We start from the raw sequence: 27,145 nt of genomic DNA, 5'->3' as shown, positions 1-27,145 counted from the left end.
TGCCGTTTATGTTTCATACATTTTCGGTTGTTTCTTTCAATTCGGCAATAGCGTCATTCACAATGACAATTCCATCATCGATCTCTGCCACTGTTTCAATATTATTGCGTATTACATTGTGCTGATTTACCCGATATGAGTTGTTGAGTGCAGGTTGACTCTGGCATCAGTTGACAATAGGTTGAAGATATTGCGAGCTTGCAGTGTCAGTGAATTGAATAATTTTATTAAAGTAAGGAATGTTATTACTTTTACTTTAGACAAATACATTAGTTCTGATATGGTGAAATCTGTGTATTGCTCTAATTTTTTATAAACATGTGTAAATAATCCTGGTCCAAAACTTTTGGATTTTTAATATTGATTTTAGCCAAAGTTACAGATAAAATTATATTTTGTAATTCCATAAGCAACATTCTGCTTCTAGACATTAAAATTTCAAAAAGTTTAACAGTACCAAGAATAATTTTGCAATAAGAGACAGGAAGTTGAAAAATAAAAAGACAAGACAAAAATGTGTGTCTGTGTGTGTGTTCTAAATAATTTCGATTTTGGTTGATGATGCCGTAACATTGTTTCTCTGCCTATAAGATTGATGCTTCTCACATGCCGATGATGTACGGTGAGTGTTGTTAAAAGAGTGTCAAAATGCAATACGTCGACCTCCAATATCCTTTTAACATGCGTCTGAGAGAGTACGCTGTAAGGTTTGTCGTATATTTTAAGTACCCAATATTGGGATATAATCGGAATGCGAATAATCAATAATCTTTGCAAATCTGAGGTTTATCATTAGACGTAGTTGCCTACGTAAAAAATAAAAGTAGAAGAAGAAAATTTAGAAATCTTATTCAAAAGATTATCTTAGGTTGTCTTTATGGACCAATCTACCTTTTATTAGGACAGTTGTCTGCTTCAACAGTAGCTTCTTCTAAAGTGGGGTCATTTTGTTTCCAAGCCTTCGATTATTCCTAATAAAGACTTTGTCTCCCACGTTATAAACTTTGTCATGACGACTTTCGTTAAAGTAAGGTAACTGCCTGTTTTGCGTGTTACAGATTCGCTCTTTAATCTTCTCTCTTACCTCAGAGGGTGCAGAAAGTGTTGTATCAATAGGTCTCTCATTCGTGACAGAATGAATTGTTCGGTTGTATTCTATGGTTGATTGTAAGATGAGTTCGACGGTATCATCGATCTTCCTTCCTATTTTTAAGCATCTTGCGATTTCGGCAAGAGTGCTATGAGATGATGTGTAGAGGAGTTGAATTGACAATTTCGACATTAAACCTGTTTTTCAGAATTGATCTGATAGTCTCGGAGTTAAAAGACCTCTCATTGTCACAGTAGACAACTTTGGTGTTTAGAAAAATATTCATTAATTGTAGAATTGGCTCTTTTACGTCCAGAATCGTTTTTGTCGCTATTGACTGTACCACAGCGAATTTTGAGAATTTTTCCACACATGTTAAGAAATGTTTTTTATCGGTTGAATAAATAGCAATATGTAGAATTTCACCGGAATAAGAATGAACTGTTGTCTATCTTATAACTGTTTTTCCGTGTTCGATTGTATTTAGCTTTAGAATAGGTTTTGTAGTTTGCAACAACCTCATTCGCTATTTTCACCATTTTGGGGTAATAGTATTCCGAAAGGATTTGCCTAACGTTCTCTTGAGCTGCCCGATGAGCTCTATTGTGTTCACATACAACAATTTCTCTCTGATCGCATTGATTGAAGATGTCGGAGACAAACTTACTACAAAATCTGAACTTTGGTGAAGAAAACATATTATTCAAATCAAGTTGAATGTGGGCCAACACAGGTAGGTCGCAATGAATGGCATTGACGAATTCAGTGTTGACTGCATCAATAATTTTAGCCAATATTTCGTTTTTATCTCCGAATTGTCTCGTTTTGTTTCCGAAGAGTATAAAATTTCGAGTGGTGCGGAATTCCGACTCTTCCAAAATGATTTGGTTGCGGAAACAATTGACCGGTTTGTCTGAGCTTTCCTTAGTGTAGATGTATGACACTTCACTATGAACTGTTCATGTCTGACAAATTTTCGTTCTCTATTGCATAGACGACTTGCCTTTATAGCGCATCTGCAACTTGATTTGGTTTTTCCTGATTTATAATACAAATTTGCATTACGTTCATTTATAAAAACTTTCCAGCGTATCGGTATTAGTTTGCTAGCCCATGAAACGATCTCAGAGCGAACAACGTCGTTGGGTCTGGGAAATTTTGTATGGCACTTATCTTTGATGGTGCCGTTTTTATACCTACTATATTTCAGATTTAAAAAAAATGATTTTTCGACAGAGACTCTTATGTTTGCATTGAGCAGTTTCCTAAGAACACAGTCGATATGTTTAACATGATCCTCTTTGGTTTCTGAAAAAAACAATAACGTCATCGACGTAAACACCCCCATTGGGTATGGATATAGCTTAGAGTAAATAGGTTTTTCATTCTCGATGTTAATGGTAGCAACGATATTTGTGTTGTAAGGTCTCGTTTTGTTTCCTTTCCGCCTTAACTGCGAAGGACACATCAATTTTGTCGACGTCTATAAAATTAACATCTTTACATTCAAAAAATTCAATTAGTTCAGAGCCAGAATTATGTAGGTTAGGTTTGGGGATGAGCAGTCACTTATGTGGCTGCAGCACTCTGAGACCGATTAGGTCCGTTGTGATCATCCACGAGAGGAGATACAGTGAAGAGGAGAGATAAAGACAGATCTGTAGGGGAGAGAAGATTGGGGGAAATAAAGGGAGTTGAGAAACTTATATGAATAAATGTCAAGGTTGTATGTTCCTAACCACTTTAGGTTTCTAATTATGCTGTAAATTAGATCAGTCTCGGTTGTTGAGAAGAAGCTGAGACTCGGTAGAAAATGAGCACCCACTAGTCTGTGCCGCCTGTAAGCCAGGGCTGGGCAGTGACACAGGAGATGCTCAATTGTCTCCGTCTCCTCCTCGTCAACACAGAGTCTACAGTAATCAATTGCATCAATATCCCATTTACTAGTAAAAGCCCTGATATTGCAGTGACCAGTGATGATTCCTGTCATCACTCTAATTTCAACTTTGCTCAGGTTCAACAGTGAGTGCTTTCTTTTGGTAGACAGAGTCGCCCAAATGGATATTGACACGTTGCATCTAGGTTCGTTGTGCCAAAGTTCATAGGCTCTTTCGTCGAAGAATGCCTCAAAGTTCCGGTAAAAAAGACATATGGGTGGTTTTATTGAGTCATCAATTTTGTAGGATGACTCCTTTATGCAGGATGGCTCCTTTATTTAAATCAACGTTTACATAGATATGTTTTTATAGGTCTAAGCCCACAATACCGTCAAATGTTGTTAAATTTGGCAAAACGAAGAATGTAGAGTTCATACCGAATAAATTTACGAACATTTTAAATAGGTGTGTGCCCATTGACAGCGTGAACCGAGAAAGGAGTACTTACGGATATTATATTTTTCAGTTCATGGAGAGGTTTTATATAATTTTTGTGTAATTAAAAGGCGTATTGATTTTCCTGCTATCGTTCGCCTTAAGAACGGTACTAGGGACCTTCCTCTAAAAAATTAACATAATCACAATCTTCCTTTAATTGGTCGTTTATGTCTTCAAATTCAGATTGAGCTATGTCACCACAGTGTTCCGCTTGCTCTTCTCCTGAATAAACTTCTGGAATTATGTTATTAACTTTTTGGAATTTTGGGCCCGTACTCCGGTCTGACCCAGCTTGACGTTTAAATGGTTTTCTGTGAGAATTTTTACCGTTGCCATAATTGGTCGGTTGTCTGAATTTAGACGACGTTGGATCCAAGTCCATTTCTTCGGTTTGATCTCTAGGCTGTAAATTATGTTTATGATAGTTTTGTTGGTTATTGTTATAAATAGATTCTTGCAGTACGGGAACAGACCAATTATCAGACGGTTTTCATAACTGAAATTTTTTTGAAGTTTCGACCCTAATCTTTTCTCATCATTCCTATTCGCAAACGATGTAGCGAAAACGTAACTTTCATGATTCGCCTCCACTTCTTGCGCTAAGGCTAGAGATCACCGAAACGGGCCTCGAAGATGTTTCCTTAATCCGGAAACATATACTCTGAGTGCATCGTGTCGGTATTTGTTATTGATGGCTAAAGCTAGATTTCTGTCATAACTCATAATAGTGTTATTAGTTAACAATGAAAGCTTCTTCTCTACTTCAATTCATCTGATCCTGTTCGATCAGATGAATTGGTTGTTTATCTGAATACGTAAAATCTAATCTATTTATGATAGCTTTAAAATTTAACACAGTTTTGAATCATGCTAATGGTGCATCTGCCGATCCTCTAATATTATTCCTAATGATGCAAACCGCTTGGTAGTGCCTTGAGCTACCATCATATTTTTCGAAAACCTTATACGCGTTATGTACCGCTTGTCTCCACGACACATACAGCCTTATTCTGGATATTCGCTGGGAGATATCTCGCACATACAAAAATTTTCGCTTTCACATTCTCGCCTTATTCTGAATGAAGGTATATTTAATAAGGTAGCCGCATCGGCCCAGCTGTTGGACAAATAAATGTCAAAAATGTTGTTGTAATGTTGAACCAAAAATATTAAAAAACAAAATTATAGATGAAAATCTCCGAATTTCGAAAAGCTTTTTTGGCAATACTTTTATTAACATTTTCTACAAGAATTTGTGTAAAAAAATCTTGTCAATCTGTTTGTTTTGGTAAAATATTTTTGACATATCAAAATACAACAACCGATGTTTGTTGTAGAAATTCGCCGATGCGGCTACCTTGTATATCTACCTTGGGGAGACGCAAAAAATGCGTTGAAAAAAAGATTCGTGTTGCCATATTATAATTTAAGTTGTAATGTGTGTTGCCCCATTTAATTTAATTGTGTAATATTTTTCAATATTTTACATGGTACAATTATAAAAGGTAACAGCAAGTCCCAGCTGATTTGATTCCAAAGTAATACTAGTGTCAATATGAATTTGACAAATTATATTTTTAAAAATCACCCAACAGGAAATTTGGGAACACATACAATTTGAAATTGTTCTTTATTAAATGTCTTCCCGTATTCATTTTACACAATCTGCCTGTTGGGAAAGTTTGAGGAAGCAAATCTTTCTTCATTGAATAACTCGCAATTCCCTGCATTTTCATATGTGTTACACATATAAGAAGCAATAGCTCAATTATAGGAAAGATGTGGAAGCGATAGAAATATAAATTTGATAGATTTTCATTCATGTTTTTTCAAATTCTTTTTATGGATTCGAAAATATTTTATTTTCAAAATAAATATAATTTATTTGTTTGTTTACATTTTTCTGTCAAATGATGTTGACACTAGTATAACTTACAAAAACAAATTTCCATGTGGTTGTTGTATCGTTTGTTGTACAACAACACTTGCTGTTACCTTCTATTATTATACCATGAATATTTTATTTATTGATTATTTTATTAAAAATTGTTACTTGTTATTGTGGTTTAAACTTTATAACAATATAAATGTGAAATATCAAGAATCCGCTTTATAAATGCTTTGTAATTAAAAGAAAATTAATTAAAGTTTGAAAATATGGCAACCTACAATATGACATGTGAAACAGCTGTTCATTGTTTTGATGCATTTTGGTACAACAACTACAATAGATTACAAATAAAAGAACATTTTTTATGATGGGAAAAACACAGGCACATAATTGTGTGCCTTTTTATTTAATTTCGATATTTTATCTCTCCAAATTCTTAAAGTGGCCTGTTATGCTCCTACTCCTTTATTTCTTCCTTCAAATAATGCAAACAATAATTTTGAAAAAAATATTTTTTTTTGTTTCATAATTTTTATTTAAGTTTTTCACTGTTAAGCGGCTCATTAGGCAAATTTTGTTTTTCTATAATTTTTTTCTTGAGATACAGATCCTCACCCAAAATGTCTGTTTTTCGCCTCCAAAATGCATCAAACTCGACTTAAATATTCATTATTACCTTTATACATTCCTTGGCAATATTTGGTTAAGCATGCATCATTATCAATAGGATTTCCAAAGGCATTTTATTTGCTGTTTTCCAGATAAATATTTGCTTACTATCATTTATAATATTCTAAATCGTCATAGAATAAGTATTGTGTTAATATTTTTCATAAAAATATTTATTACTTATGTTTTTGTAGTCAACACACTTTGAATTTATTAGCGAAAAAATTCACACAAAATTTCATCTCATTCTCCTACTCCCTGTAATCCAGATTACCTAATTTTTCCCCAAAGCGGATTTTTTCGCTTTCGAACTTCATTCAGAATAAGGCGAAAGCGAGAATGCTAAAAAATTCACACAAAAATGTTGTTCAGAATAAGACGAAGGGAAGAGCGAGTAAATTCACGTGGAATTGACATCCAGAATAAGGCTGATAATTTTCTATTTTCGCCTCAAATTCGGGTGAAGATTTAATAACATCTTCTTCTTAGAATAATAGATCCTTCAGTAAGAGATTCATAGAGAAAACGTAAATTTAACATTTTTTTGCGGAGGCGAAAACTAATTGTTTCGCCTTTAAATTAAAACCACAGCCAAAACACAACACAATTTATAATTTGTATCTCGATGGGCTAGATAGCCTGGCTTGTGACAGAACTTTCGTTCCATAAGCTGAGCTTAGAAAAGATTTCCAGGCGCGTCGGTCTTTTGCGCAGTTTTTCCAATTTGAAAGACCATTTTCGGCAAAATAAATAATAATAATAAATGCCATAGTCTAAACGCGCCCTATACTCTCGCGGAAGTAATATTTTGTTTATCGAAAATTTTGTGATTTTATTTTATTTATTTATTGTATACATACATAAAAAATATATATGAAAATAATAACTGAACATTTTTTAAAATTATAAACAATTTTTAACACCAGGCATACATCTTCGTAATATGTGTATGTATGTATATGTGTATAAGTATTTGGACGTATTTGTATTTTATGTTTCTTAATATAGTAAGGGCACTTTAAGAGTGTTAGTATGATGTACTATTGTGTAAATATAAAAATAATTATAATTTATATTTTGCAATAAAAAAACTGAGATTGCATTCGACTTATCAAAGTGTATACTTATTCTAAAAACATTTTTCAAAATTTGGACGGAATGTTTGCTAATATTCAATACATATTTATATATACTGGATGGAATGTGCGCTGAAATTTTTGACAGAAATAGATTAAAAATATCGTTAGTTATTAAATAGAGATGTTGATATAAATGTTAAAAATGTGACAATTAACAAAGTATTCAAGTTGAAATTGTAGCGTCGGTTCGCATGGTTTCGCGTTGTTTTTCCTATAAAAAGAATGATATGTATTAAAATCAGGAAATTATTTACATTTAATTACTTGCTAACATACCCATTTGAAAGCGTAGTGTTGGACTAGACATTCGACCATCGCCGCCATTGCTGTAGGCTAAAACGCGCATATTGTAGCTCTTTCCCGGTGTCAGATTGTTAATGTACGCCTCAAGCTTTTGTCCGACCGGTATAATTGTGTCATTTGCTGTGATCATATTTTGATCGCTTTCCCATACACGAACCTTAAAGCCTTCTATTGGTTCTTCATCCTGAGCGGGGGACACATAACGCCACACCACTCTTACGGTGGATGGATTTATGCCGTACACATGTACCGATGATGGTGGTTTCTGTGGAGCCTTTCTGTACGTACGCTCTGAGGAATTGGAAGTTATAAATATTAAATACTTATTACTCTATTAAAATTAAACAAATGACTTTCTCACCTTCGAAGCGTTCACTCTCAGGACCTTCGCCAGCAGCATTGTAAGCCATTACCTTCACGAAATAGTATGTGTCCGGTTGAAGACCGACGATTAAAGCCCAATTCCTAATAGTGCGTGACAAATAGTAAACAGCATCTTCTTCTTGATGTGTGGTCTTCCAATATTTAATCTAAAAAAAATAAATTAATTAATTAATATTTGCTAAAACGTTTAATAGCCTTTGTCAAAGTACCCTGTGTCCAATTAGTTTTCCTCTAATATTTTCGCGTGTCATCTCAATTGGCTCCCATGTAACATTAAATGCTGTGGAATTGAAAGCAATAGCTATTGGCTTTTGTGGTGCCACTTGTGGCATATCCTCGGCCGAGTAAATTGTAACCGGTTCACTTTCTGGGCCTTTTCCAACATCATTAATGGCTTGTACTTTTACCTCATACTCGGTGTAGTAGTTATTAAGCGGAATGTTTACCACAGCCATGCCAATGTGATCGTGTCGGTCTATAATCTCAGAAGCCCATTCAAATTTACCTTTCAAGCGCCAAAATACTTTGTAATGTATACCGCGACTGTGTTGTTCTTCGGGCAGTAGGGGATCCCAAGTAATGGTTAGGTCGCCAATTTTACCGCCACCACCACCAACATTGCGGGGTGCTATATATGGCTTATCCTCATGGGTGCTGTATATGGGTGATGGTGCTGACGGCATACCAATTCCTAGGTCATTTACTGCGGCAACGCTAAACTCATATGATGACCAAGGAGTCAAGTTGGTTACCTCAGCCTGTTGTCTGTTGGTGTAGCGATCAACTTCACGCGCCTGCACATGTGTTGACACATTTACCCACGTCCGATTCCAATTAGTTCGTCCCAGAATGTTATAGTATCGGATTGGGCGTCCATTGCTTCCACCATCCACCCATTCTATCAGTGCCTTTGTCTTGCCAATTTCAATAACTTGTACTCCACCCGGTGCACTGGGAGCGCCTTCGATAACAACATGTGTTTTGGCTGTAATCTCATTTACGGAAGACTTTACGACACATTCATAATCGCCACCATCCAGCATAGTAACATTGTGCACTGTCAACCGATTGTAGTCGATTATCTGAAAACAAAAAAATATAATTGAATGTAAGTGGAACAGGTCAATTTATTCATTTATTTCAATTTTAGCACTTCTAAAGAAGTCATTAGGACAATTGATGCAATCAAATGAATGTTGGAAATTTACTCACAATTCGTTCAGTGCCATCGTGATTATTGCGCAGAACTTCACCATTGCGTTTCCAGATATAGGCCACATCCAATAGTTCATCGTACGTAGCTTCACATTGTATATAAATCAAGTCGTGGACTTGGGTGGTAATTCTTGGAGGAGGAGTTTGAACGAATCTAAGCTCTTCTACAGAGAGGAAATTAAAACATTATGTCTGAATTTTCCTTACATAATTGTTTATTCAACTTACGCAGTACAATCAGACGAGCACGGGACTCATCGGATCCAGCTAGATTTGAAGCTACACAGCTATATACACCTTCGTCGTCCCTCGATGTTGGTGAAATTATTAAGGTTCCACTGGGAAGAATGCGACGGTGACCACCGGCACCTATAACTTGTTCATCCTTTTTCCACTGAATTTTTGGTCGAGGAGCTGCTTCCGGATCACACTCAATCGTTGTGTTACCATTATAGACAGCATAAATCTCTGACTCAAGTGGTCTTTTCTTAAACGAAGGTTTCATTGTAAGGACGCGCAACTGTGCAGAGGAATAGGCTGTTTTGAGTTGATTAGCAGCACCGCATTGATACATGCCATCGTCACGATCTGGTTCAAGATATTTTATTGTTAAAACATTGTCTTGTATGACGTAACGGTCTTTATCGATCTTTTGCGGATCTAAATATTCGGCATTCTTATACCAAGTGTAGTTTACGTCTGGTATAGCAAATGCCTCACAGATAAAGGTAACATCACTGTTATAGTCCTTCACTTTGTCTTTCAACGGTATCGTAAATTGAGGTTTCATCTGAATGTTAATAAATACCGACTTCTCCAATGACTTCCGCGGATTTGTAATGGTACAAGTATATTCACCATTATCATTTGTTGTTGCATTTTGAATGATTAATACACGATTGTAGTTCGTTGTGTATGCATTTCGCTGTAATGGTTGTCCACGTCTTGTCCAATTATAGGATGGTATAGGGTAACCAAATGCCATACATTCCAATCGAATTTCATCGCCAGCAATTGGGGCTTCAGGGAACACCTGAAAAAGGAAAAAAAGAGATATATGAAGTATTTCAAATAATGATCATGCATCACTAAATACTAAATGAAGCAATTCAAGTTATTCCCATCCTTCATTAACTGGTGTCGTACTCACATATTTTGTTGTGTTATTATTATCGGATCTTGAATTTGATTAAACAGTAAATGAATAGAAATTATCTCTAACACAAAACTAAAGGAAATGCGAGATCAGAAACTATTATCCTATTTATACGATTTATGAAACAAAAAACTGTGATTAAAATAGTACGACTTTAAATAAAAACAAATTACATATGGTATTGCTGTAACAGCAATGAGAAGCAATGCCTTCTTAGCCATACCCCATGGGGAACAATGAATAATTTTCCCACTAATAAATCGTTGTTCCATAAAACAACAAGCGGGGATTTATCCTGACTATTTTAAATAAAAATATCATTTTTAATTACCTTTGGGAATGAATTTGCAAATATCAACGCCTGGTAGTTACTATTGGGCTTAACTCGTAATGGGAAGAAAGGCCCATTTCGTCCAGTGTCCGAAACAACAGTTTGAACTGTGCACGAATAATTCGCCCTATCCACAATTTCAATCGATGAGAAATACAATGCACCATCATTGGAAACAAAAACGCGATGATCTTCATCAACAAAATTCGGAAATTTGTCTCGAGACCAATAATACTTTACTTCCGGATAATGCTGAGGGGGATCACAGAAAATTGATTTGCCCCAATTCATATCTCCAGTTTCTGCAGACCGCTTTAAATTAAATTCCATTATAAAGCCGAAATTTAAATGAGCACTTTCAGAACGAATACGACCGAATTTATTCTCTGCCACACAGTGATAAGCACCTTGATCCAGAGCTTGCTTGGGATCATAGATAATCAAATTACCGCCAGACACCGTGTAGCGATCGTCTTGTAATGGATCTATTTTCTTATATTCAAGTGTATCATTAACGTAGACCTCACGATACCAACTGTACGTTGGCGTAGGATACCCGCCAGCGAGACAACTTAGTGTAACATCATTAATTAGACGATTTTTACTCGTATCGAACGTTGTATCATTTGGTTGTTTCACAAAGAATGGGCCACGAGGAATTTTCTCGGCATCTCGTATGTCCATGCCATAGTGAAATGGTCGTTTTTCGTCGGTCTTCAAATTGATGTTCTCCGGATTGTGCAATAGTGTTGACTCACAAATGAACAAATTTAATTTAATGTCGTAAGTAGGCATAAACATCCATTTGTCCTTGAGTTTTGAATACCCGTAAACTAGTCGGTCTCGTATAAAGCCATTGTCTCCAAACTGACCTGTAAGTGTAAATTAACAAGTGCATTAATGTTTGTTTCATGATTTAAAAATTATACAACAACTAACCACCAAATCCTCTGTTTTGATTTCTATTTGCAGACCCACCAATAGTGTTGAAATACTCATTTGGATTGCGATTGAAATCATTATTGTAATTACGTTGTACTAGGAAACGATTGTCGTGTAGGTCCTCATTTTCAATGGCTTCATCTTCGTCGAATGAGAAAGCATCTTCCACCATGAGAAAGGGGGAGTTATCGTCATTAACCCAACTGTTGGGACCAACCTGGCGCGCCGAAGTCCAAAACCTATTCTGCCTTTGATTTTGAAGTATAAGTTGTTTTAAAACGAACGCATGTTTTTCAATATTGTCTACATTTATTAGTTCGGCGTTGTAGGCTTTACAAATCTTCTTTGCCTCCATCCAATTCCGTTTTGGAGAGCGAATAAATCTGTAGCATGTTTGGCGGAATGATATCCAGTGCTCAGGACAGAAGTTATCCTCATCACTGTAAGAATCAACATATCCTATTCCTGTGTATCCAGTGTTCGATCCAGGATTACGATTGAAGGGATCGTAATTCGTTGAACCACCCAATTTATTCGAGCTCAGTTGACGATTTGATTCATAGTAATTATTAGAATTGGTGTTCCCACCCAATTGATTTTGATCTTGCAATGATGTCAGCAGCGGATTTTCATACTGAGTTGTACCAGATAGGGTGTTCTGCTGTGCGTTTGTATATTGTGGATTATATCTTGGTTGATATGTTTGTGGGTCAGAGGCTAATTGTGCTCTTGAGGACACAATAGGCAGCAATAAAATAAATGCCAAGGGACCACAACAAGAATTTGTTGTTGAGAGTTTTTCTAAAAAAAACATTTTCGCCTTTGATTGCGGATGAGATTCTTCGGAAAATTAAATACAGTGCTGCTCTTTATTTAAAGTACATACTTCTAATTAAACATTTCAGAGTCTATAGCACATGAAAAGAGAAAACAATTTATATTATTATTTGTTTAAAATGATAAATTTTAAAACTAACAGCTAATTTATAGCAAATTCTATATATCGTGTGCTACATGTACATTGTGTTGTTGTATGAACAGTCATGTAATTTGTAAACAAAATGCTATTCATCGTTAAAACACAAAAGCAACAACAATTAATTAAATCCGTTGACTTGTAGGTGTGGCTTCATAGTTGAATTCACATTCTTAGTTCAATTATTCAATTTATTGAACTGTTGCTTCAAAAATTATTTATTACAACAATTCAATAAAAATCATTACAATACTTGTTGGTGTTCATTTATGTTAAATTACAAAAAAAATAATCTTTCAAAATTTCTTAGAGAATATTTTTCATATTGTTAAGCACGTCTTACAACTCAAACCACACCTTAATTAGGCTCAAAACACTGTACATTCTTATGAATGAACTCGTGTACAAATTTAACGTGCCTAATATTTTACACCTTCAAATGATTCACAGACATATATATGTATTATATATTACCTTATTTAAAAACACTGATTGACTGAAAACTAAATTAAATAAAAATATATTTGTACAGAAAAAAACAAACTTCTAATGGGAGAAAAACAAAGATGAATGAATTATATACGTCGTCTCGTCAGTAATCGAAAATGATATCGATTTTTTTCTGTCGATTGGTCCGCCATGACAGCTACTAGTACAAGGTAGATGGAACAAAACATTTATTGGTGCTTTGCATGAACCCATATATATATATATATATATATATATGTACTTTTAATTCATGTTTTCCATTTTTTCTGAAAATATTGTTGTTTTAAATATATTTTCTTAATTCAAATGTCGCATATAAAAAATTGGAGAATTTTTGATTGGGTTCCCCACATTTGTTTCTTGTTTTGTACGGTAATTAGAACCAAGAGGAAAGAAATGCATATTGCATTATGTAGATAACAACAAAATTAACATCCTAAAAAAAAAACTAGACAATTTATTACTTTTCCTTCATCATTTTCTATTTTAATGAAAATTTTTGAAAAAAAAAATATTTTCATGCTGTTAAAATTAATTTATTCTAAATTGATAGGGATGGTACAATTTTCTTGGTCATTCAGAGAGTGATTCGGTGTTCGCTCAGCAAATTTTGTATGGGGAACTAAGTTACTTCATAATTAAGGGTCGAACAACGAATGAGAGAGCGATCAACGCTCGTCTGTACATGGCATTATGTGTAGGTAATTTTTCTTACTGTGGCTTGTTATGCCAAAGTCAAATACAAAATGTGTGGCTGTGTGTGTAATGTTTGGAAAAATATAACAAAATATATTCGAAAATCGGTTTGTTTGAAGATGAAGTTTACAACATTTGTAAGAAGAAATGTATGATTAGTGAATGAATCAATATGTAAATCATATCCCCAACTCGATTTTGAAAAGAAAACCTGACATTCCATTCATTTTTCGCGTTTTTGGTAAAATGTTAAAAATATGTCAAATGAACAAAACGACTTGTTATATTTGTTTTCATTTATTCTGACATTATTGCCAGTAAGGTAGAGGTGTATTTTCTCCTTTTTGACAACAGCTACCCTTGTACCATGCGACAGGGCCCAATTATCGACACGACAACGCCAACCATAATAAAGGGCTAAGCAGAATGTTCGCGTTGAGCGTTTTTTGTTATCGCGTTAACGCACGCAAAAAGTTAAAACCCTGAAGTGCAGTAGACATCAACTTCTAGCGTTAATTTTATCGTTTCCTTGTGGTTGTTATATTTTCGATAACACATAACGCGAGGGATGGCTCACGCACAAAGTTAAAATATATTTAAAGGGCTAAGCAGAATGTTCGCGTTGAGCCATCCGTCGCCTTATATGTTATCGAAAATACAACAACCACAAGGAAACGATTACACAAACGCATATCGTTTTCTTGTGGTTGTTGTATTTTCGATAACATATAATCCGACGGATGGCTCAACGCGAGCATTCTGCTTAGCCCTTATAGGGCGTTTTCTTGTGGTTGTTGTATTTTCGATAACATATAACGGATGGCTGAACGCGAGCATTCTATATTTTCGATAGAATATGTTCTGATTTAGATTAGGCGAGTTTACTTGCGGCAATTCTTACCGTTTTGTCTTGATTTAGATTAGGCGAGTTTACTTGCGGCAAGTCTTTGTTTGTAGGAGAGAGGGGCAAGGGGAATAGAAATGGAAAAAAATTGTTCGTACCGACAATTTTCTGGCAATTCGTTTTGTGTATTTCGTATTTGTTGACATTTTATATATATTTAAATGTGAAAAAACAACAAATAAAAAAATTTTTTGGAAACCGAATTGCCTTGTATAGACGCGTGGAGCAAGTTCAAAAGAGAACGATAAAAATTGCCGCAAGTAAACTCGCCTAATATAAATCAGGACTTTCTTTTGAACTTGCTTCATGCGTCTATACAAAGCAATTCGGTTTAAAATTTTTTGACATTTTTTGACAGACGAGCGTCGTTCGCTCTCTCATTCGTTGTTTGACCGTTTATTATGAAGTAATTACTTAGTTCCCCATACAAAAATGTCTGAGCGAACACCGACTTTTGTACGTTGTTCAATTCGAATCGCTCTCTGAATAACTAAGAAATTTGTCCCATCCCTAACAATTGAGAAAATTTATCGAAAATAAATTAATTTTGACAGCATGAAAATATTTATAAAATTTTCAAACTTTTTCAGTAAAATTGAAAATGATGAATGGAAAGTTAAAATTTGTATAGTTTTTATATATGCAGCAGGATGTAAATTTTGTTTTCTACATAATGCAATATGCATTTCTTTTCCCTTTATTCTAATTAGCGTACAAAACAAGAAACAAATGTGGGGAAACTCAAACAAAAAATTCTCCAAATTTGTATATGTGACAGTATGTGACATTTGAATTGAGAAAATATAAAAATGTATTAAAAACAACAAAATTTTGAGAAAAGATGGAAAACATGAATGAAAAGTAAAAAGCTATGGGTTCTGACTATATTCAGGAAAAAGAGAATAATTTTCTCTATTTAAATTTATAGGTAATACACACAAATATGTTGAGATTTCTGTGTAAAAGGAGAAACAACAAATTTGAAAAAGAAAATTCTGATGACATGAATTAAAAATAGTGTTGTATGAACGGGTTAATTCATGTAGGTAATTCTGAGAGCGAACTACGTTGTTCGAATGCTCGTCAGAACATGGCATTATATGAATTTTACAACATTGGTAAGAAAAAATGTATGATTTGTGAATGAATCGATATTTAAATCATATTCCCAACTCGATTTTGAAAAGAAAACCTGACATTTCTTTCATTTTTCGCGTTATTAGTAACCCACTGGGTAGATGTGTATTTTCTCCTTGTTGACCTTGTATAATTGTTCCATGCGTGCTAGTATATTGGATGGATTTATCAACATTAACATTTCCAGCACTTTAAAAATTAAAAATAACGGTTACAAAACAAACCACTGTACTCAAAATTGAACATTATCGTTTGCTAATTTCAACAGTTGCAATTATTTTACCAACACTACGATTTTGACGTTTAATGCGAAAAATCAGCTGATGGTATTACTGCCATATACTAATAAAGAGAAACAGGAAAGTAATATCATATCGTTGCTGTTGTTTGCTAGGGGTGTGTAGTAACTTGTTGATTATTTTTGCAAAATTCTTTTAACATAAAATAAAATGCTTGTTGTCTATTGGATACGATAATAAGAGTGATACAGATACAATCCCCGAACGAAACCCCTTACAGAAACCAGCGAGCGTTGAGAGAGAATGTCAGCCACTTATACTCGTGACACCGAATTGAGAAATGTACAATCAAAGGACTTGTACCAGTTGACTGTCATTTTAGATGATAACGATTATTGGCAAAAATTGATGGAAACAATACCAAAACACATTAATAATGAATTGTTTGGCCCATCATCCAGCATTTTTAATGATGTGTACTCCAGTGCCCCACTTGCTACCATGGAAAGAAAGTACACGAATGATCACATACGTCTCATAGAAAAGGCTAATAAACGAACAGGAAGACTATGTGCACAGCTATTGTTTGATGAATGGGGAACCTCTGGGCGTAAGAATGAGCGACCAACCTTAGGTGTGCTGCTGTATTACCTTTTGAAAGCTCACTTGTTCCGTGGTGCCGACTATGTAGCAGAAAATCTACTGAAAGGTAATTCTATTTTAATCTTGTGGTTTCACGTTGAATATATGTTTGTAACATAATGGTAATGTACTGAGAGTTGAACTGTGGTTCGTAATTTATTTATTTCTAAAAGTGCAATTTGAAGCCTCAAAGGCCGATTTTAATTAAATTGCAAACCATACTACTGCATATAATAATTAAATCTTAATGAGTATGTCTTATAAAAGTATGATAATCCTAACATATAATAGTATGAAGTTTTAATGGTTAGCATTAAACTAAACTACTGAAGTACCTACATTTTCGATATTAAGCAAGTAATAACGTAATATACAAAATATAATTGGATATATGTGTGTTTTAAAAGTATGTTACACTATTATTAAATAGAAAATTGAGAGCTACTCCAAATACATTTGTAACATTTGTTAACGATATTTTATTATTGCTCTATATACAGTTCTGATGGTAACCATTAATATTCTAGAAATCTATTTCAGTTGGAAACTCAAAGTATTTTTCATATTAACACATTGATATTCCCGTGTATCCTTGGTCGTATCATATGCGGTCTTTTCCCGTACTGCAGGAATGTCTGTCTATTCCAGCACTGCTAGAAACTATTTTTACTATGTGTTTAACTATCTTGCAGAATCTGGCTTTACAAAGGCTTTGCGTTTTTGTTTAATGAAAATGTCTATAATGTCTGTGTTTTAGGGAGACCGAAAATAGAGTATCCTTTGCGTCTTTGAATACATATAATAAATTCTAAGATTATTTATAAAGCAAGGCTTAAAAAATGTTATATGCATGGTACAATAATACAAGGTTGGAGAAAAAAATAAAATTGTCAAATAAATATAAATACAGAAAACCCCATAAACAGAATGGATCCGTCGAACATTCCGACGTATTATTTGTCATCTATAATACAACAAAAACAAGGGGACGAAACCATCAACGCGTTTGCGTGCGTTAACGGGGTATGAAAAAATGCCATAATAGTATGATACAAGAAAAAAAATGAATGAAATTCAACAGGAAGTTTAAAAATGCACGGTTTACCCTCATGCAGTACGAGTTAACCATTATATCACAATGAAGTTATTTGAATGTGTGTATATAAGGAGATACACCTAATTCTGTTTTTACACGATAGAATGGTTCCCGAGAAATTCGTGTAAAAAAAGATACTGGCCAAGTACACACCAGAATTATATAAAATGTTGCCATATCAGAAATTCATGCCATGCAGGGTTGTTACTCTAATTAAGGCAGGGATGTTTGAGCAAAAGCATTCCAGAATTTTCTTCAATAAATAAATAGTTCATGTAAAAAAAGTATTTTTTTTTTTTTTTGTATTCGTGTTATTTCAAATTATGTCGTGTAAAAATATAAATATTTTTTCGTATTTACTCGTGTTATTTCAAATTCGTGTAAAAATAATTCGTGTAAAAACAGAATTAGGTGTACTCATTTCATGCTCATTTAATGCGACTAACATTCGAAAAATGATTGAACTGTAGGAATGTGGATTGTGTTTTGAAACCACTTTGTTTCAGATGATCCGAACGTCTTGAGAAAACTTGTTTCCGAAAGTCCTATAGAAGGGTTATTTTGCTAGAAGCATGCCACACATTAAAATAATCGGTAGAAGTTTTAAGTAGATGCAACAGAAGTTTAATTATTGTATATGCTTTTTTGAAAACAGTGCACGACCAACTGAATTCCATAAATCATTCAATTAAAATTACTAGATACAATAAAAGCTAGAAACAGTGACAGTGGGTAAAGTCACCCTTTTTAAACGTTTCACCATCCCGAGTGCATTTTTCACCATAGTGTATTTAGGTTCACCTGTTTCGAAATTTTGTTTACTCCCCGATGCAATAAAAATTTGTTGAATTATAGTACGTTTACATTTAACCGGATTTCGTTAACCCAGTGGGTTTCAATTGTCAATTCCTTTGCAAAGTGGCTTTCATTGCCAGATTCTGAGGCTCTAACACCTTTGACATCTGATGCAAATGTAAACTTATATACCTTTGAAATTGTAAATCGTTTTAGCGACATAAATCTTTATCAAATAAATAGCGTATCAAATTGTTATGATCGAATTCTAGATCTAGCATTTGTGAATTATACACAATATTTTGAAATTATTAGAATACCTTCAGTATGTACTACCGAAGATAAATACCATCCTACATTATGCATATCCATGATGCATAATAATTTAGCTACCAACAATTCTTTAATATCATTTAAATCTGTTCCTAATTATAATAAAACTGACTTCCGAAAGTTAAACGCACTTATCTCAAACGTAAATTGGAGCACATTATTTATTTGTAAGGGTCATATTGATCTAGAATTATCAGTATATAAATTTTATGATATCCTAAATAAATTTATTCTAGAATGTGTTCCCATTGTTAGAGTTAGAAACTCGGAACGATATCCATGGGTCACATCTGGGCTTTCAAGTATTAAAAATTATAAAAATAAACTTTTTAAAAAATATAAAAAATCAGGCTCCTCTATAGATTATGCTAAATATGCTGTCGCAAGGTCTAAATATACGTCAGAGTCCCGAAAACTTTACAATCTTTATTTAAACAAGATTAAACTTAATTTCAAATCCAATCCTAAATCTTTTTATGACTTTGTTAATATAAAAAGAAAAGCTACGTCAAAGCCCACCATCTTGAAATTCAATAATCAGACATTTGAGAAAAACTCTGAAATTTCAGAGTGCTTTGCAAATTTTTTCGCTACAACATATTCATATTCACCCTGTCCAAATAAAGATACATATAGTTATAAATTATCGACGATAGATCAAATATCTATGCCTTTTTTACAAAGTCAATATGTTTCTAAAAATCTACGTAATTTAAGATCAATTAAAAGTCCAGGTCCGGATGGCATTCCTAGCATAATTCTAAAGTACTGTTCAGATACATTAGCTATCCCTTTAACGCTATTGTTTAATTATTCCCTGAAATATAGTCATTTTCCGACCTTCTGGAAGAAATCCTATATAGTTCCTTTACACAAATCTGGTAGCTTAACTAATGTCTCGAATTATAGAGGAATTGCTAAATTAAGTGCAATTCCAAAATTATTCGAAAAACTGATTACTGATATAATTTCTCATAAAGTTCAGCCAATCTTAAGCCCATATCAACATGGTTTTCGTAGTGGCCTCTCAACCATTACCAATCTTATTCAATTTTCCTCAACCGTCATAAAAGGTTTTATTCAGCGTAATCAAACCGACACGATTTACACTGACTTCAGTAAAGCTTTTGACAGGGTTAACCATGAACTTTTAATATATAAATTAAATCAAATTGGTTTCAGTATAAATTTAGTTAAATGGATATCATCTTATATGAGAAATAGATCACAGGTAGTTTTGTTTGATGATTGTCTCTCCAAATCCATTAATGTTCCTTCCGGCGTTCCCCAAGGAAGTCATTTAGGTCAACTCCTCTGTCTTCTATTTATAAATGATTTACCAATAATCCACTCCAAATTGCTATTGTATGCTGGTGTCAAGTTGTGATTTACTGATTTACTTCAAAATGATTTAAATAACCTTTTTCAATGGTGCGAATTAAACTGTATGGATTTAAACCTAAACAAATGTAAGCATATGTGTTTTTCCAGATTTCTACTTTAACAAGGCAATACAATATTAATGGTACTGTTTTATCAACTGTTGATTCATTTGTTGATCTTGGTATTTTAATGGATCCAAAATTAAATTTTAATAATCATGTTATTTCTATGGTAAACAAAGCCCACGGTGTCTTAGGATTTATAAAACGATGGGCTAAAATTGTTCTGAACATTACATTTTTACATCTCTTGTGCGACCCATATTAGAATTTTCTGTTGTATGGGATCCCCAATATACAATTTATTCCGATAAAATTGAATCAGTGCAGAAACAATTTCTAATTTTTGCGCTGATATACATTGGAATAGTGACTGTGTTGCCTTCTTACACTAGCAGGTTAAAATTAATTCGATTGCCAACATTAAAAAGTAGACGTATTATGTTGAACACTATGATAGTAATTAAAATACTAAGCGGTAATATACCCTCAGACTTCCTAATTTCATCCATTAGAATAAATGTTCCTTTTCGATCAAGTAGATATTATCAACCATTATACGTAGATTTACAAATTATTCTATGGGAGATCCACTTAGTAAAATGTGTATTGATTTCAATTCTGTGTATTCTAACGTAGACTTTTGCAAATATAGACCTAATAAAATCTAATATAATCATATTTTTAAATGAATAATACAACTTAATAACAAACTGGCTGTTGAAGTAGATTTCTGTAGCTGGTTTTCTATCCCTTCTCATATTCCATCATAATGCGGATTATGATGCGTACGCGATCCCTACGAAAGGGGAGGTCGCCCCCTCGGTCGGCAGGGGTGGGAAAGTGAGGCGTGGGAACGTACGATAAAAAAAAAAAAATATATACGTCAAATAAATCCTCATAAAGTAGGTTAACCCGGTAAAAAAGTTCTAATGTTCAAGTAGTTTTAATTTGTATTAAATTTGAGTAATGATCTTTTCTCCTACTGCAAGAATCTAATAATTTTAACTATTTTTTTCGATATCATAAAGGACAATTTGTTATCGTAGTTAAAAATTGTACATTTTTGCAGGTTCTGGAACAGACCATAAAACGGTATATACATTAGAACTTTTTACCGGGTTAACCTTCTTTATGAGGATTTATTTGACATATATGCAAAGGAATTGACAATTGAAACCCACTAGGTTAACCAAATCCGGTTAAATGTATTCGTACTATAATGGAAGTACAAGTTAAATGTGGTTCGAGACACTACTTTCAAAATTACTACTGAGCATTAATAGTCGATGAAAATTCATCGTCGATGAAAAGTTGCCAGCCACTACTTGTGAAACTGCAGGGAATTACTGGACAAGTATGCAGACAAACCTATTATAAGAATTACAGGAGAGTTCAGTTTTTATTAATATCGTCAATAAATTCTACCTTTAATATTGTCCCATCAGGTTCTACCATCGTATAACAATAGCAAGTGTTGTTGCACAACAAACGATACAACAACCACATGGAAATTTGCTGTTGTAAGTAATTGGCCTGTTCCCGTACTGCAAGAATCTACTCGATTTTACTATTTTCTTCGATATCATAAAGGAAAAAAGTGTTATCGGAGTAAAAAATAGTAGATTCTTGCAGTACGGGAACATACCAAATATTAGTGTCAACGTCATTTGACAGAAAAATGTAAAGAAACAAATTATCAAGAAATTTTATTTATTTAAATAATTTAATATTTTGCATTCCTCAAAAATTTAAAAATATGAATTTCTATCGCTTCCACATCTTGTATTTAATAAGGTGTAAGTTTTAAACTTTTTTCTTTATTGTTTGTGAAATAAATTGTCAAAACAAATTTCTTCGACGTTTCATTTCCTTAATATTTAAATTATGCTTAACAACAAAAAATACATTTATAGGAACAAAAAATGTTACAAGTCTCAAATGACGAAAAAATATATTTTACATTGGGTTCCTGATTATAGGCCTCTGAAATATGGACCTTTAAAATTTGCAAGGAGCCTGTATTGGTATCTGTCCATTGTTGTTTGTAGCACATTCTGAAATATGGACTTCTATAATGTCTGTAGTGCTTTCTCACGAAAATATCACAATTTGCACGAAGATTATATTGAGTAGCACGTGTTTAAATAAGTCCATACGTGTAGGGTATAACTCATCAACCACCCTCAAAACCAAGGAAATTGTATATTGGAATCTGCCCATTGGTATTTGCAAAATCTTCGGCGGATGTCCAGCCTAACTCATAGTTAGGCGCAAAATCTTTGCAATTATGAATAGATTCTCTAGTGGATCTCTATATGTTAATTTAAATTGAAAAGCATTTGTGGATAGCCGTACTTCTTCCCGAGTATACTGGCTACGTAACACAATCTTCATTATTTTGTGATCTTTGAGCGGCGATTTATGGCACACAACTTTTCCACTGAGAAGGGCGGATTTGGAACCCATAATTAAAAAAAAATATATATAGGAGCCTCGGGCAGAATGTGGTAAATTTTCCAAAAAAAAAAAAAAAACAAAAGATTTCAATTCCTCATAGATTATTATTTGACAAAAAAATAAAAATTTGTTTTTGTTTATTTTTGACAAAAACTAATTGTCAATATGACAATTTAATTTCTATAAGAACAATATTGTTTTTGTAAAATTTTTGTTGTTGTTGTTGTAACAGGTTGGCTGTTGACGAAAGTTCTTTCCTGAAAAATGTTGATAGAAAAGAAAACGGAAGAAGGAAAATATATTAATTAATTAGGAATTCGGATTTGAAGTGGGTAGCCGGAGAAATTGCGCCACCTCTATTGGCTTTAGCCATAAGTCTATGGGCAATAGACTCGTAGGCTCGGACGGACAATTGAATAAATGGTGTGTGTCGTGAGGGCTTTGCTGGCAGGAGGGCACCTGTTTAGGGTTCCGGGGACAATGCGCTCTCGATACGAGTTGAGTACATTGCTGTATCCGGACCTTAGTTGTGCCAGAATTGAACGGGTTTGCCTAGGAAGAAGCCTCTCACTCTCCGAAATTGCAGGAGGATGTTGTTGTAGGACTTTATTGCATCTGTTACCATTTATGGCATCGGAGACCGCCAGTTGATGCACGGATTTCATCGCGTTCCCTTTTGACAATCTGTTGACGTCCGATGGAATGACGTCTTGAATGCCATCACGATAGCGCCTGAAGTCCTGGCGGAAGTGTCGCGGAGGTGGATCTGCCGTCACAGTGTGATGGTTAGGATGACACGGCAAATAGCATGCCAACAGGAACTGTCTAGTCAACAACACATTATGTTGCTTGACTGACAGCATCCTGGTCTCCTCATGGAGGTGATCGACGCTCGTCATCTGGACACACCCGTTTGCAATTCGGAGTGCATTATTTTGGGTTGTTTGCAATGATCTCCATTGTGTGTCGCTAAGGAAAGAAGTCCAGACTGGGGCAGCATAATTCAGGATGGAACGACCTAAAGCCTTATAGAAGGAGAATGAAGGAGGTTATCGAAAACCACCTCAAGGATTTTCGGATTATGGACGGTGGGGATGCGCCTACGAAAATGTCAAGTTCTAGATTGACGAAAATGTCAAGTTCTAGATTGACTTCTCGCGTCCAGGAAGTGAAAAGTGACACGGTAGACATCTGGTGGAGGAATGGGGAGTTTCGCAAAATACATGTTGAACAAAATGGGAGAAAGGACACCGCCTTGCGGTACTCCCATTTTGATCTTGCGATATTTGGATTTTTGGCCACAGAACTCAACGATGGCCTGCCGCCCATTAAGGTAGTTGGCAAGCCAACGTTTGATATCACACGGAAGGGTGGAATTTTTGATATCGGATATCAGCTCGGAATGATCGACGGTATCAAACGCCTTGGACAGATCTAGAGCTGCATTGTGGCCGTTCAGGTGGTCGTCGCTGATTGAGGCCATTCGCAATCTTGTAAGTAATTTCTTGCAAAGCCGTAGTTGTGCTATATGACTCCCTGAAACCGTGTTGGTGGGGAGCAAGAACGAAATGCTGTCTCAGGGACGGAAGCAGAAGAGAAATCGGGCGGTAGGATTCCCCATTAGTAGCGGATACATTGACAATTTCAATTTCAGCATCGTCGGAATGAACTGAAATGCTCAAAACCTTCAGGAAATGATCAGACTGGGAAGGAGACGGAGGGGTAGTCAGAGTATATCTGACTTCTCGCTGGATGATGAATGCGAGTCCACCGCCATGGTCTCTATCTCTGTCTCGCCGAATGATATTGTAATTCCCGGAGGAGGATAAGGAACAACTACTGGTCAGCTTCGTTTCTTGCAAGACAGCAATGAGGATGTTGTTTTCATGCATAAAGTTTGTGATCTCAATTACCTTATTCCTAAGACCATTACAATTAAATTGCATGATTAGGAATGAGGTATTTGGATCACTCCCCTGCATGGACTGCTGCTGTGGTGGCAGGCGGGTGGAGTTATTCGGCGAACGGAGAACCTGCCTGTAACGCTGTTGTCTGGATGGGAAGTTTTGAGCATTCGTTGACTAGAAGGAGTGCTAGTCGAAACACTAGAATGAATTGATGAATGGCTAGACGGAGTGCTAGCCGTAGAATAGGAAGAGAAGCTAGTAGAATAACTAACTTCACTACCAGTATGAGCACTAGTGGTCGTACTGCTGGATGGAGAACTAGACGGAGTGCTTGCGAATCACGGGGAGCTAGCAGCAGAACTGGAGGAAGAGCTAATGGAATAACTAGCTCTACCACTAGTACTCACACTAGTAGCAGTACTACTGGATGGAAAACTAGACGGAGTGCTAGCCGTAGTACTGGAAGGACTGCACTGGATTCTAGCGGATATTGCTGGATTGTTAGTGCAGCAATCGGCTACAAAGCCTGGATTCCAATTCCTGTGTAAACGCAGGGTGGTACATCTTCTCATATGACACCAGTTTCTGCAACCATTGCACCTTACAGATGTCATATTTCTCCGTATGATTTCCCCGCAAACCGAACAGTTCCACTTGGAACAGAAAAAAACTTTCGTTTTGTACAGCTGTCGCTAAGTTGACAATCCCTGGCCGAGTCGAACTCGGGTCGTTCCGGAGCGTAGATCCGATTATCGTGGGAACACAAAACATTTGTTGTTGTATCTGATGCATACACCTTATTAAATACACCTCGATATATAATAATGTTGGAAATTGCGAGTTATTCCATGAAGAAAGATTTGCTTTCTCAAACTTTTCCAGCAGGCAGATTGAGTAAATTGAATACGGGAGGAACAATTTCGAATTGTATGCGTACCCAATTTTTCTGTTGGCTCATTTTTAAAAACATATGGTTTGTTCCCGTACTGCAAGAATCTACTCGATTTTACTATTTTCGTCGATATCATAAAGGATAATTCGTTATCGTAGTAAAAATTAGTAGATTCTTGCAGTACGGGAACAGACCAATAATTTGTCATATTCATATTGACACTAGTATTACGTTGAAATCAAATCTGCTGGAATTTGATGTTACCTTTTATAATTATACCATGGGGTTCTAATTAAAATATTTTATAGGAATGAGTCATGGAGTGTTATACATAGCCTACCATTCCCAAGATACCCTTTATAGAATTGTATATAGTATCCACGAAACTCCAAAATATATTGTGATGTTAATCTTATTTTCATGTTGCTTTTTATTAGCTCACTATTAACTTTAATATTTGTTATATATTACATTTTATAGAGCAAATACCTAAACGACCAGAAGAGGGACCTGCAGCTGAAATTTCTTGTGATCTTCCCTCAGCGATAATTGCCAATGTTAGGGATATTGCCGAAGATAGTCAATATTATCCCGGTACTGAACTGCTACAACAAAACGCAAATTTCGAGGGTAGTTCGATGGACAACAACAAAGATTTTTACACTAAGTACAGAGGTCCTAATGATAAATATTTTGCACCACTATTTGCTTCAATTAGCGACAATGGTGAAGCACCAACACCACCACCCAGGTTGTTAAGGTCGGCTAGGCTAATGAAACAACAACAATTACAACAACTTACTCAGCCACAGCTAGCGGAAAACGTTCAGACAATTGCCACACTAACAAATCAACACGAGATGAACACTGTAAATGAGCATTCACATGAAACAGCGAATGGGGATGCCTCATCAACAACGGCAGATAATTTGCCTAATTTGCCTTTACTGATGAAGTCCTCAAGCAGCTTAAAAAACGATTCCACGCCAAATTTAAGCTTTTTAATAGGAGGAAATTCTTCCATTTCATCTGCCGAAAATAAGTGTTCAAATAACGACATTCCTGCAAGCGATAATTCCTCATTTTCCAATGACATTGGTAATGTTACACAAATGAGCCATGACCTACCAGCGATAAGCGCTTTAAACTTAAATGGTGAACGAGACAATGCTTCCAAAGAAATAAATAACATGGAAGAAGACGTGCCATCGGTGGCTCTAAATTTTTGTGCCAGCAGCACTTCTACAAATTCAACCAGTATTGGCATACTGTCCTGCGAGGTACCTTGCGTAGTAGAAGCCATAGGCCATGAGATGAACATGATTCACTCAGTAATAGACAACGAGACTGACAATTCTGATGATGAAGACGATGTTGATGATGACGACGATGCAGATGTGCCAAATTTAAGCATTTTCAACGATTCCAGCTTGACGAGTGTTACTAACACGAGTGCAGAAAATAGTTTTGAGCAGAATAATGATAGCAGGCCAACATCAACAGATAACATACCACCCCTTAATACAGAATGCATTCCAACGCTGAATTGACTTACGATAAAAACTCAAGTCTTTGTATTTATATTTAAATCTCAAAAACTACCTGATAGTCTGTTTAAAGTAATTTTTAATGAAAATTTAAA

The 27,145-nt window shown here is 35.0% G+C and overlaps 2 protein-coding genes across 2 annotated transcripts; one reads left to right on the top strand and one right to left on the bottom strand.

Annotated features, from left to right (window-relative positions):
• Positions 1-7,258: 7,258 nt before the first annotated feature.
• Positions 7,259-12,309, bottom strand: LOC133336352 (contactin). Its single transcript, XM_061544644.1, has 8 exons — positions 11,493-12,309; positions 10,554-11,425; positions 9,295-10,099; positions 9,064-9,230; positions 8,061-8,933; positions 7,829-7,997; positions 7,441-7,758; positions 7,259-7,375 (listed from the first exon to the last, which is right to left on the bottom strand). Exons 1-8 carry the CDS (start codon positions 12,307-12,309, stop codon positions 7,269-7,271), a joined length of 4,128 nt encoding a protein of 1,375 aa, XP_061400628.1. The 3' UTR covers positions 7,259-7,268.
• Positions 12,310-16,239: 3,930 nt separating this feature from the next.
• On the top strand, positions 16,240-27,053 carry LOC133336351 (protein Tube). The gene is made up of 2 exons (XM_061544643.1): positions 16,240-16,645; positions 25,984-27,053. Exons 1-2 carry the CDS (start codon positions 16,240-16,242, stop codon positions 27,051-27,053), a joined length of 1,476 nt encoding a protein of 491 aa, XP_061400627.1.
• The last annotated feature ends 92 nt before the right edge of the window (positions 27,054-27,145 follow it).

The sequence above is a fragment of the Musca vetustissima genome, unplaced genomic scaffold, assembly GCF_032173495.1.
Source record: "Musca vetustissima isolate MV318-11 ecotype Yass unplaced genomic scaffold, APGP_CSIRO_Mvet_v1 utg9860, whole genome shotgun sequence".
In the NCBI taxonomy this organism is placed as follows: domain Eukaryota; kingdom Metazoa; phylum Arthropoda; class Insecta; order Diptera; family Muscidae; genus Musca; species Musca vetustissima.
The sequence above is the reverse complement of the archived record's forward strand: the minus strand, read 5'-3'. Positions and strand labels throughout refer to the sequence as shown.